A 13,029-nucleotide genomic window follows, 5' to 3' on the forward strand; every position below is an offset into this window, starting at 1 on the left:
TTTAATATGGATCAACTTTATTTTTTTCTTGCAATAGTAAAAAACATGTTTTGAACCAACTGCTGATTTCTGCAGTGAGCTGGTAGGTCAAGCAGCCTGGGGTGTGAGAGAGTGATGGGTGGGGATCCTTGCAGGAGAGATGGTGCCCCTCTACCAGCGAGGAGGGAATGCTGGGCTGAGGGTCCGCCCCACAGGGAGGTGATGACCAGGGAGGGCAACGCACAGATCCATCCACCATGCCCAGCCCCTGCCCTGGGATCCTTACAGGCAGGGAAGGTGGCCAGAGGCCCGGTGTGACTACGGTGAAACCGTGACCATGGTGACCTCAGCCGCACGCTCCAGCGGGAAGAGGCATTCCGATGCTGGGAATTTCTGGGACGTCGCCAGGCAGTGGCCTTGAATAGATCGGGGTGTCTCCCCTCCTCTCCGGCTCACAGCTTCTCAAATGGGAAGAGGTGCTTCTCCTCGCCTCGTTTCAGCTTGCGGCCCTCCCTCCTCTCCCCACCCTGTCGGTTGAGGGGCCAGGAAGAGGCAGCGTCTGTGACTGGCGTCGGTTGACTGGGACCCTCCTCTTCAGAGCAGCCTGCTTCCCCCGTCCCAGAGCCCACACGGCCACTCTCCTGAACGAGAAAGCAGAAACAAACACTCTCAGTACTTGCATCTGTTTCTGAGGAAGGGACGGGGAAGAATTTTCTTCCCACTTTTATTTATCCAGCTACACACAAAGTAGTGGAGGAACTCAGCAGGTCAGGTAGCATTTGTAGGTGGAAATGGACAGATAACTTTTCAGGTCAGGACCCTCATTCAGATTGAGGGATCAGGTTTCCAAACATATATCGTGTGTGTGTGTGGGGGGGGGGGGGTAAATGATATTTGGATACAGGTGAAGGGGGGTGATTGGGAGATGGGTGGAGTAAGTGACAAATGCTAGAAGTAAAAGAAGACAGAAGGGTGTCAGATAAGGAGAGAAGAGGAGAAATGTAAAGCCAGGAGGGAGTGTTATGGGTGGAAAGGGTGAGGGGCAACTACAGAGAGTGGTGGACACTGCCCGGCCCATCATCGTAGGTACTGACCTCCCCACCATCGAAGGGATCTACAGGTGCTGCTGCCTCAAATAGGAAGCCGGCATCATCACAGTCCCACACCACCCTGGCCACGCTCTCATCTCACTGCTGCCTTCGGGAAGAACGTACAGGAGCCTGAAAACCGTGACCTCCAGGTACAGGAACAGCTTCTTCCCAGCAACCATCAGGCTCTTGAACACCGCACAACACTAACCTCAGCAACTGTGATCTACTGTGGACTGTGTCCTTGGCCAAAGAGATGGGGAGGGGAGTAGGGGCCAGAGAGGGTCATGGGGGTGCAACGGCCGGAGGGGTTACAGAGATGGGGGAGGGGAGTAGGGGCCGGAGGGGGTCACAGAGATGGGGAGGGGTGCAGGGGGTTACAGACACTGGGGGTGTGGTCTGGAATGGCATTCACTATGGTGTGAGTGCACTGGAGGGTGGGGGACGGTACCTGGTTGCCGTATCGAGCTCGCAGTCGGTCTCTGATGAGCAGTCCCTTCACCAGCAGCTTCCAGTTGCCCAGCACTCGCTTCTCCCGCTTCTACAGGGCAAACACAGAGAACACTGTCACACCGCAGGAACATCTTTAGACCTTAGAGATACGGCACGGAAACAGGCCCCCTGGTCCACTGAGCCCGCACCGACCAGCGATCACCCCGTACATTGGCATTATCCTGCCGCTCACCAGGTACATTAGAGGTGGTGCTGCGGTAGAGCTGTTGTTTTACGGCGCCAGAGACCCGGTTTCGATCCTGACTATGGGAGTTGTCTGTACAGAGTTTGCACGTTCTCCCTTTGACCATGTGGGTTTTCTCCAGGTGCTCTGGTTTCCTCCCACCTCCCAAAGACATGCAGGTGTGTCGGTCAATTGGTCTTGTTGAAATTGTAAATATTCCCCCATGTTTAGGATAGTGCTAGTGTACGGGGTGGTCGGCGCGGACTCGGTGGGCCAATGGGCCTGTTTCCGCAGGCAGCATCCCTAGTCGGGATCGAATCCAGGTCTCTGGCACTGTAAGGTAGAGACTACCATGGCACCACTGTGCTGCAGCAAGTAATATGGGTCGGTACACAAAAATGCTGGAGAAACTCAGCGGGTGCAGCAGCATCTATGGAGCGAAGGAAATGGGCAACGTTTCGGGCCGAAACCCTTCTTCAGACTGATCGGGGGTGGGGGCGGAGAGAAGAAAGGAAAAAGGAGGAGGAGCCCGAAGGCTGGGGGATGGGAGGAGACAGCAAGGACTAACAAAATTTGGAGAATTCAATTTTCATGCCTCCAGGATGCAGACTCCCCAAGCGGAATATGAGGTGCTGTTCCTCCCATTTCCAGTGTTGCTCGCTCTGGCCACGGAGGAGACCCAGGACAGAGAGGTCGGATACGGAATTGGAGGGGGAGTTGAAGTGCTGAGCCACCGGGAGGTCAGGTTGGTTATTGCGGACCGAGCGGAGGTGTTCGACGAAACGATCGCCCAGCCTCCGCTTGGTCTCACCGATGTAGATCAGCTGACATCTAGAGCAGCGGATGCAATAGATGAGGTTGGAGGAGATGCAGGTAAACCTCTGTCGCACCTGGAACGACTGCTTGGGTCCTTGAATGGAGTCGAGGGGGGAGGTAAAGGGACAAGTGTTGCATCTCTTGCGGTTGCAAGGGAAAGTGGGGCCAGGAAGTAATATGGGTCTATGGGTTTCTGAGCCATCATTGTCCTCGGCCGCTTGTTTTGCCACCACCGGTCCGTTTGCTCAGAACACTCACCTGCTCCTCCCGCTTGGCCATCTCCGCCTCTTGCTGCTCACATGCTGTCTCCAGGATGTCCACGTGTTCCTCACACACCACGTAGCCGTCCGTTCTGTCCAAGAACAACACGCATGTCAGATTCCTCCAAACTCCCTAGCCCACATACACACTGTAGCACAGCGGGTAGAGCTGCTGCCTCACAGCGCCAGAGACCCGTGTTCGATCCTGACTGTGTGTGTGTGTGTGCGCACGATTCCCCTGTGACTGTGAGGTTCCACTGGATGCACCGGTTTCCTCCCACATCCCAAAGACATGCAGGCTTGTAGGTTGTTCAAGAAGGAACTGCAGATGCTGGAAAATCGAAGGTACACAAAAATGCTGGAGAAACTCAGCGGGTGCAGCAGCATCTATGGAGCGAAGGAAATAGGTAATGTTTCGGTAACGTTTCGGGCCGATTTCCATCAGTCCATAGATGCTGCTGCACCCGCTGAGTTTCTCCAGGCTTGTAGGTTTATTGGCCCTCTAAATTGCCGCAAGTAAGTTGGGAATCGATGAGAAAGTAAGATAACATGGACGAGTCTGAACAGGTGATTGATAGTCACAGAGGCATGGTAATCACTGGATAATCTGCACTTCAGTCTGAAGAAGGGTCCCGATCTGAAACGTCATCTATCCATGTTCTCCAGAGATGAACGGGTGATCGATGGTCAGCATAGACTCAGTGGGCCGAAGGGCCTGTTTCCACGCTGTAAAGTCTAAACTAAGCTTCACAGAGACCCCTTGTCCTAGATTCTCCCACGAGAGGAACAACCGCTCCCCATCCACCCTGTCCACATCCCTCAGTCAGTGAGTTGTACAGCAGAGCAACAGGCCCTTTGGCCCACCATGTTGATGCTGTCTATACTAATCCCCCTTGGAACTGGACACAGTGTGGAGATGGTCAGCCTGAGGGAGTTGTGCTCGGGGTTGCCCCTGGACTCCCTGCCCCCCAACAGTGGGAGGAGCAGCCGTGTGTCCCACGCCCCCATCCGTACTCCACCCCTACCCCCCCATTCATCCCCCAGGGCTGCAGGCGAGTAGAAGGGGGAGAGGGAAGAAACCATTGGAGAGAGAGAGTGGAAATCAGTGGGGAGAGGGTCCGTGAGGAGAGGGTGGAGCAATGTGGGAGATTCAGCGGGGAGGGGGAGGGGGAGGGAGGGGGTTAGGTGGGAATGAGGGAGGGGGGGGGGGAAAAGAAGAGGGGAGAGGGAATTTCTGGCAAGGGGAGGGGAAAGAAGGGGTCAGTGGGAGAGGGGAGGGGAAGATAAGGATGGTAGAGGGAGCCATACATGGGGTGTGAGTGGCCGGAGTGGAAGTCGAAGCCGGTCACGGCAGCGGCACAGTCGATGTCCAGCTTGCGGGCCACGCGGTTGAGGTTGGGCAACCGGACGTGCCGGCAGCCCAGCGGCAGCATGCAGCTTCTGAACAGGTAGACGTTGCCAAACGCATTCCGCGGCACCTGTACACAGATAGAGGCCCGTCACAACACGGTACGGAGAGAGCCCCACGCTGAGGGAGGGGGGTACAGAGGGAGGGGGGGTACAGAGGGAGGGGGTACAGAGGGAGGGGGGTACTGAGGTAGGGGGTACTGAGGGGGGGGGCTGTACTGAGGGGGTACTGAGGGAGGGGCCGTACAGAGGGAAGGGGGTACTGAGGGGGGGGTACAGAGGGAGGGGGTACAGAGGGAGGGGGTACAGAGGGAGGGGGTACAGGGAGGGGGTACAGAGGGAGGGGGTACAGAGGGAGGGGGTACAGAGGGAGGGGGCACTGAGGGAGGGGCGGTACTGAGGGAGGGGGTACAGAGGGAGGGGGTACAGAGGGAGGGGGTACAGAGGGAGGGGGTACAGAGGGAGGGGGTACAGAGGGAGGGGGCACTGAGGGAGGGGCGGTACTGAGGGAGGGGCGGTACAGAGGGAGGGGGTACGGAGGGAGGGGCGGTACGGAGGGAGGGGCGGTACGGAGGGAGGGGCGGTACGGAGGGAGGGGCGGTACCGAGGGAGGGGGCAGTACTGAGGGAGGGGGTAAAGAGGGAGGGGGCAGTACTGAGGGAGGGGGTAAAGAGGGAGGGGGCAGTACTGAGGGAGGGGGCAGTACTGAGGGAGGGGGCAGTACTGAGGGAGGGGGTACAGAGGGATGGGGTACTGAGGGGGGGTACAGAGGGAGAGCTGCGTTGTGGGATGGGCGGTACTGAGGGAGCACCTTCCCCACCCCTGGCTTACCTTCCCGTCCCTGGCGCAGGGGGGTTGATAAACCTCTGTCTGCCACCATCCGAACAGTCCAAGATCGCCCTGGTCGCGGGTTTCCCAGTTGGCAGCCCGTGCCTGGCGCGCCCGGTTAGACTGGCCCTTCACCATCTGTGGGGACCACAACATCAGCACGCCTTAGCAGCACCGTGCGGAGAGCCGCTGCCTCTGGCGCTGAGACAGCGGGTTCTCCCGGCTGCACTGCCGTGCTGCCCTTGTTCATGTTGTCACTATTCCTCGCAACACCACCACCACCTCTGGCAGATTACTCCAGATACCAACTATTCTGGGTGTGAAAAAATAACCCCTTAACTCTCCTCCCTCTCACCTTGGTCCTACATCCTCTAGACTTTGCTTTGGGCTTTGTAGATACAGCATGGAAACAGGCCCTTCGGCCCACCAGGTCCTCCTTGACTAACGATCACCCCATACACTAACACTATCCTATACACGAGGGATAATTTTATAATTTTACCGAAGCCGATAAACCTACAAGCCCACACGTCTTCGGGATATGTACACTTCTATTGTGTACACTTAGAAACATAGAAAATAGGTGCAGGATGAGGCCATTCGGCCCTTCGAGCCAGCACCGCCATTCATTGTGATCGTGGCTGATCGTCCCCAATCAATAACCCGTGCCTGCCTTCTCCCCATATCCCTTGATTCCACCAGCCCCTAGAGCTCTATCTAACTCTCTCTTAAATCCATCCAGTGATTTGGCCTCCACTGCCCTCTGTGGCAGGGGATTCCACAAATTGACAACTCTCTGGGTGAAAACGTTTTTTCTCACCTCAGTCTTAAATGGCCGCCCCTTTATTCTAAGACTGTGGCCCCTGGTTCTGGACTCGCCCAACATTGGGAACATTTCTCCTGCATCTAGCTTGTGGTCATGCTAGGGTGTGATGAGGTGAGAGATGGTGCAGAGAAGATTCACCGGGACTGGAGGGCTTGAGTTATCAGGAGGGACTGGGGCTGTTTTCCCTAGAATGCAAGAGGGCATGACAGTAGTATATAAAATTGGGATGGGCATGAATAGAATTCTTAACCAGTGTCTGGGGCTATGGATGGAACATGGCGGTAGGTGAACTGCAGAGGATCAAGACCGCTGGGTAGACTGGATTTAATGTGTTCCATAACTAGCCTCTCAAAACATTTCATGATGGTGGATGTCAAGGCCACTGGATGGTAGTCGTTTAGGCAAGAGGTCTTGCTTTTCCTTGGCAGGTGGGTACCTCAGAACGGAGTAGGGAGAGATTGAAGATGTCCGCGAATACTCCCGCTAGCTGGTCCGCGCAGCTATGAAGGACACGGCCAGGAACTCCGTCTGGGCCAGTTGCTTTTCACGGGTTTACTCCAGCCTGTAGCTCAAGCCCACCAGACCAGGTAGCATCCTGGTGAATCTCTTCTGCACCTTATCCAACATAATGTCATCCTTACGTGTATGATGGGAACTGCAGATGCTGGTTTCCACCAAAGATAGATAAAGTGCTGGAGTAAATCAGCGGGCCAGGCAGCATCTCTGGAGAAAAGGTATAGATGACATTTCGGGTCGAAACCCTTCTTCAGACCCTACCAGACCTTCAGGTCTCAACCCGAAACGTCACTTATTCCTTTCCTCTAGAAATGCTGACAGACCCGCTGATTTACTCCAGCATTTTGTGACTATCTCCTTAGCCGGGCAACCAGAACATGAACCACAACAATGAAATTCTTACTTGCTGCAACTTTACTGACATATCTAATGCAACAACAAATGTCCAACAGATGTATGTATGTATGTATGTGTGCAATAAAAGTAAATATCAGCTCCCACCTTGCGGGGCACCTCGCCCTCTCTCACCACGCGCGCCTCCTTCAGCCAAGTGTCTTTGGAATGGAGCACGTGTACGCAGTCTCTGAAACAGGCAGAGCACACGGATATAACAGCCGTGTCCGCACATCCTCACGCGTGTGGAGCTATCTGCGTGAAAGTGTTCAGTGTACGAGACTGACTCTAAACCAAAAAAACCCCGCGCTTGGAGTTTGAGGCAGTGGGGATGTCACGGTGCGGAGGGAGCAGTCACAGAGCTGTACAGTGAGGTCCACAGACCTGCCGCCCACTCCCAGCCTCAGCAGTGAGTGTGGGGAGAGAGGGCAGCGGGGGGAGAGAGAGAGAGAGGTGGGCACTGGAGGAGCGGGGAGAGAGAGAGGAGGGGGAGTATTGTGCTGAATGTGGGGAATGGGGGCAGTGGGGGGAGGGAGTCGAAGCTGAGTTAAATGCAGAAGGTGAGTGGGGGAGGGAGTAGGTGGAAGGAAAGTGGGGTGGAGGAGGGGTGGCAAAGCAGGGAGGGAGCAAGAGAATGGGAGATGGAGCAGGGGGGGTGGGGAGTGGGAGCGGGAAAGGGGTTGGGATGAGAGGTGGGTGGGGTGAGGAGGGAATAGTGAAGGGGTTGGTTGAAGAGTTGGGAATGGAAGAATGGGGCCAGAGGGAGCGGGAGGAGCGGTGGGTGGGGGGAGGGGGAGGGGGGAAATTGGAGAGAGGGGGAACAGGCACACTGATGCCCGGTGAACACACTCTGCAGCGTCATCACCACCCATGGATCCCACCCCACCCAACGGGGGTCTCCTGCCCACAGACCCCCACCCCCCGACCGCAGGGTTCTCCTGCCCATGGACTCCCCACCCCCACCCCCTCTGTGGGCCCTCGAGGGTCAGTGGCTGGCCTGACTCGGGCCACTGGCGGGTGGGGAGAGCACACACTCACCGGGAGTAGACGGGCTCCTTCCTGCAGCAGCCGAGGATGGCGGCAGTGGGTGGGTGGATGGTCTCGTACTTGAGGAGGTGTCGCTGCAGCACGTACAGGGGGTGGTCTTTGTAGGCGGCGATGGAGGTGGGCAGAGCCTGGTCCAGCAGCTTGGCGCGAAGCTGGGGGAGCAGAAGTGAGAGGTCAGCACTGGGTTTCACACCACCGACCAGCAACTGCTCTGCCTTCTCTCCAGCATTAACCACAAAGCTGAATACTCTCCCACACAGTTTAGTTTACTATTGTCACAGGTACAGTGAAAGGTTTTTTGTTGCGTGCTATATTGTCAGTGAAAAGACAATACAAGATTAGAATCAGGCCCTTCGGCCCAACATGCCCACGCCGACCAACATGCCCCATCTACATAAGTCCCACCTGCACATATTTATCACTCTAAACCTTTCCTATCCATGCATCTGTCCAGATGTTTTTTTAAATGCTGTGATAGTACCTGCTCAGGTGGGACGCTTGTCGATGGGGCATCTTGGTTGTCGTGGGCAAGTTGGGAGGAAGGACCTGTTCAGAGTCCACACTGTATGACTACGTTTGTCTGAAGATGGGCCGTGCGAGGAGAGGGTCGACAGTTAGCGGAACGAGCAGATGGAGGCGACGGCTGCCACAGGCCTTTATGGTCAGCTGCAGCTGGGACTGTGAAATGCTGCTAAACCTGGCAACTAAATCATGCATATGGACTCAGTGGGCTGTTTCTTTGCATTGTGTGCTAACCGGGGATTTACATGTCCGGCAATAAGCTCACTGATCTACGTGCAAAAAAGAGAATCTCACTGTACTTTGGTCCACGTGATAATGAAGGAACCTTTGGCCCATTGGCCTGCCGAATGCCCACATCCGTCCCAATCCACCAACATTATTGAATCATTGACCTGCTGAATGCCATCGACCAATTCATTGATTCCTTCCTTATTGGTGTACAAACGCATGAGGAAAATAGATCGGGCAGATGCACAAAGTCTTATTCTCAAAGTAGGGGAATCGAAAGCCAGCAGACATAGGTTTAAAGAGAGGGGGGGAAAGATTTAAGAGGAATCTGAGGGATAACTTTTTTTACACAAAGGTAACAAGCTGCTGGAGGAGGTAGTTGAGGCAGGTACTATCGCAACGTTTAAGAAACATTTAGACAGGTACATGGATTTAGTGGGATATGGGTCAAACACAGGCTGGTGGGGCTAGTGTAGATGGGGCGTCGGTCAGCATGGGCAAGTTGGGCCTGTTTCAATGACTATTGACCCATTGAATACCATTAATGGATCAATGGATCTCCGAAGATCATTGACCCATTGACCCTCTGAATGCCCACCTACCTCCCGATCCTCCTGCATGTCCCGCTGAGTGAAGGTGCTCCTGTAGGGCGACAGAGTCTGATCCCACCAGGTGGGGTCCACACGGATCTTCCTTGTTGCCGTCATCCACGCAGTGTCGTACCTCTGGGTCACGTCCCGGACGCAGCCCTGCCCGTCGAAGCCCACGATGTAGCGGAGCGGCTTGGAGGCGTGCCGGACGCAGAGCTCCAGCCGGTCCACGGAGCTGTGTACACAGTCCACCGCCACCCACCTCTTCTCCACCTCCAGGAAGACCTCCACCCACTGATCCGAAGGTGTGGCGCGCGCTGGCACCTCAACCGCTGGCCCCACGACTCCGTCGCTGGGCTTCTGCCGGCCCGAAGATCTCCCCGTGGCCTTGTTCTTCACCGGGTTCCTCTCGAAGTCTTCATCCTCACTTATCTCCGAGCTCCTTCCCGACACACCGCGCTCTCCCCGGCCTCGTGACAGGCTTCCCTCGCCCCCTGCCGAGTAACTGCTGGAATCGGCCGAGCCCTCGGCGAGCTCACTCTCCGAGTCGCTTTCGTCGGTCGCCTCCCTGTACGAGATCTTCGAGGCAACCCGTCTCTGCCGCTGGTTCTTCGCCCTCGCATTCGCCGGGTTTCTTCGCCGCTCATCTTCCTCGAATCCCGACTCGCCCGAGGCTTCTGTACACTCGACCTTCCGACCTCTCCCTCCGTGAACCGCGGCCGAGGCTCTGGCCCTTCTAGACCCCTCCCGTCCCTCTGTCTTCTCCCCCGCTTCCCTCTCGCGCTTGCCACCTGCTTTTCCGGCAGCTGCTCCAGGTTTAGCCCGGGGCGTCGAGGCGGGAGTGTCCTTGACTTCAGATCTTCGTCCTCTTGGGGTCTTCTGCAGGAGGAGAAGGAGAAGGAGACTGTTATCTCAAGGGTCACGGTGTTAGGACTGAGCTCAACAGTGGCACAGTGGCGCAGCGGGTAGAGCCGCCGCCTCACCGCTCCAGGGTCCCGGGTTCGATCCTGAGCTCTGGTGCTGTCTGTATGGAGTTTGCACATTTCTCCCTGTGACCACGTGGGTTTTTTGCACCGGTTTCCTGCTACATCCCAAAGACCTGCGGGGTTTGTAGGTTAATTGGCCCTGTGTAAATTGCCCCTAGGGTGTAATGGGAAGGGGGTGAATGGGAAGGGGGTGGAACGTGAGGGGGGGTGGAACGGGAGGGGGGGTGAATCGGAGGGAGGTGATTCGGAGGGGGGGGGGGGGGGGTGAATAGGAGGGTACCTTTGGTTGCATCACAGACTTTGGTTTTGCACTATTATGATTACCTAGTATTACTGATTGTTAATTTAATGTATTATTATATTATATTTATCTGTGTGTGATTGTGTTTACGGGCCCGTTACGTTGCAGTAAGTTACAATCCCATTGTTCCTTTGCCATGACAGATTCAGGAACAGTTTCTTCCTAGCAGTTATCAGGCAAATAAACTGTCCTCTCACCAACCAGAGAGCGGTCCTGACCTCCCATCTACCTCATCGGACACCCTCACACTATCTTTAATCAGCTTTTACTGGACTTTATCTTGCACTTAACATTACTTTGTTTATCCTGTATCTGTACACTGTGGACAGCTCAATTATAATTATGTATAGTCTTTCTGCCGACTGGATAGAATACAACAAAAGGCTTTTCACTGACAATAAACTAAACCAAACCAAATTAATTAAATTAATCCTAGATTAGATTAAAACCAAACTAAACACACTCTGGCCTGCTGCAACAGTGATGTATTGGGCCACAGACCAAGTGCTGGACACTGTAACTTGCTGGCATTCTCTTCCCGTGCTCTGGTTGTGAAGGGCAGGGAGGGGAGAGAGACGTGTCTTACCGCCTTGGTGCTCTCCTTGAGCGGGATGGGTTGCAGCGAGACGACCAGGCGGGCAGAGAGGGCCAGCGCACAGACCGTGATCAGGAACAGCTGTGAATGCAAGAGACCCCAGTGAGGGAGCACAGCACACAGGGTGGGGGACAGACAGACTCTGCACCCAATCCCACCCTTAACCAATGTCCCGGAGGAGCAGAGGAGGGGGAAAAGGGGGGAGAAAGGGGCTGAGAAGGACGAGGGCGAAGAGTAAAACAGAGGACTGAGACACCAGGAATTGCAGGTGCTGGTATCTTCAGCAAAATATAAAGCGCTGGAGGAACTCAGCGGGTCAGGCAGCATCTGCGGAGGGAATAGACAGGCGACGATTTGGGATCTGGGTCGGGACCTTTCTTCAGACTGATGGAGTGGGGGTGGGGGAGAAAGCTGAAAAAAAGATGTGGGGGCAGGAAAAAGCTTGGCGAATGATAGGTGGATACAGGTGAGGAGGGTGATTAGCAGATGGGTGGAGTAAGTGACAAAGGCTTGGAGGTGAAAAGGAGACAAAAGGGTGTCAGATAGGGAGAGAAGAGGAGGTATATCGGTGGAAGGGTACGGGGGGGGGGGGGGCAGTGGCGGACTGGCCAGGGTGTCAGCTTGCCCGATGAAGTGATAGCAAGTGATGGCAAGTGGGCCCCTGATGAAGTGATAGCATTGTAGTTGTGGGTGGGCCCCCTTTGTCTTCTGGTAACCAATATTTTTAGACCCAGTCCGCCGGGGGGGGGGGGGGGGGGGGAGATGGGGTTCCGGTTTGTTTGGGTCTGCAACACTCTGTCGGGAGTGGCAGAGGCAGATATGAGGGCGGCATTTGAGAGACTTTTAGATAGGCACATGGATGTGCAGGAAATTGTGGTATCTGGATTATGTTCAGGCAGACAAGAGTGGAACGGCATCATGTTCGGCACGGACATTGTGGGCCGAAGGGCCTGTTCCTGTGCTGTACTGTTGCATGGTCTAAATTCTAAAAAGGACAGGGGGGGGGGGATGAAAAACAGCAAAAGGAAAATGCTGGAAACACTCAGCTGGTCAGGCAGCGTGTGTGGGGGTGGGGGCGGTGGGTGTGGGGGTTGGGGTGGGGGGTGTGAGAGAGGCCGTGTCAATGTTCCAGCTCGGGCTGTGCCGTGCTGAGTGTTGCCAGCGGCGGGGACGCGGGCGGTGGGTTTGGTGACCGGCGACACGTACGTGAACCAGCTCCTCTGCCGTCCCCGCGGAACGGCGGGCAAGACCACGCTGCAGCCGCTCACTCAGCTGCTCCGGGTCACCCCGAGGGAGAGACAGGTCCAACACAAAGGCCGACTCAAACCTGCAGACGGGACGGAGGGCCTGGGGTTAGTGGGTGGCATTGTACACGGGGACCCCAGCCACACTCCCACCCACCCGCACTCTGACCCATCCACCCACCCAGCCACAGACCCACCCACCCACACACACCTACACACACACACCCGCACTCTGACCCATCCATAGACCCACCCACCCGCACTCTGACCCATCCACCCACCCAGCCACAGACCCACCCACCCACACTCTGACCCATCCACCCACCCAGCCACAGACCCACCCACCCACACTCTGACCCATCCACTCACCCAGCCACAGACCCACCCACCCACACACACACACACACGCACTCTGACCCATCCAGACCCACAGGCCCACCCGCCCAGCCACAGACACACACCTCTGACACACCCACCAACTGACTCACCCACTGACCCAGCCACCCACAGAGCAAGCCAGACTCAGGCGTACACAAGGAACTGCAGGCGTGGAGTCTTGAGCAACACACTAAGTGCTGGAGGAACTCAGCGTGTCAGGCAAATTTGTGTGTTTTTTTAAACAAAAATTGGTTTATTGAACTAGTCCAACACTGATTTTCCAGCAACTGGTGGTTTGGCTTCGCCTTTCATCCGGACAAAATTATGAGAACGAGCTTGAATTGCCCCC

General features: G+C 55.8%; 1 protein-coding gene across 2 annotated transcripts in view; it reads right to left on the reverse strand.

Moving 5' to 3' along the window:
* xpc (XPC complex subunit, DNA damage recognition and repair factor) overlaps positions 1-13,029 on the reverse strand; it is a 23,036-nt gene continuing 10,007 nt past the window's right edge. Inside the window, exons 7-16 of one of the 2 annotated variants that reach the window (XM_033036941.1) lie at positions 12,265-12,385; positions 11,050-11,139; positions 9,189-10,055; positions 7,828-7,988; positions 6,898-6,979; positions 5,058-5,192; positions 4,128-4,297; positions 2,818-2,911; positions 1,519-1,608; positions 1-620 (exon numbers count right to left, since the gene is read on the reverse strand). In XM_033036941.1, the coding sequence (XP_032892832.1) occupies positions 432-620; positions 1,519-1,608; positions 2,818-2,911; positions 4,128-4,297; positions 5,058-5,192; positions 6,898-6,979; positions 7,828-7,988; positions 9,189-10,055; positions 11,050-11,139; positions 12,265-12,385 (1,999 nt within the window). In that variant the 3' untranslated portion in view covers positions 1-431. Of the gene's footprint in view, positions 621-1,518; positions 1,609-2,817; positions 2,912-4,127; positions 4,298-5,057; positions 5,193-6,897; positions 6,980-7,827; positions 7,989-9,188; positions 10,056-11,049; positions 11,140-12,264; positions 12,386-13,029 lie in introns of those variants that run through there. The other variant, XR_004414658.1, reaches the window with a different exon arrangement.

Source organism: Amblyraja radiata, chromosome 18 (assembly GCF_010909765.2).
Source record: "Amblyraja radiata isolate CabotCenter1 chromosome 18, sAmbRad1.1.pri, whole genome shotgun sequence".
NCBI classification, from domain to species: domain Eukaryota; kingdom Metazoa; phylum Chordata; class Chondrichthyes; order Rajiformes; family Rajidae; genus Amblyraja; species Amblyraja radiata.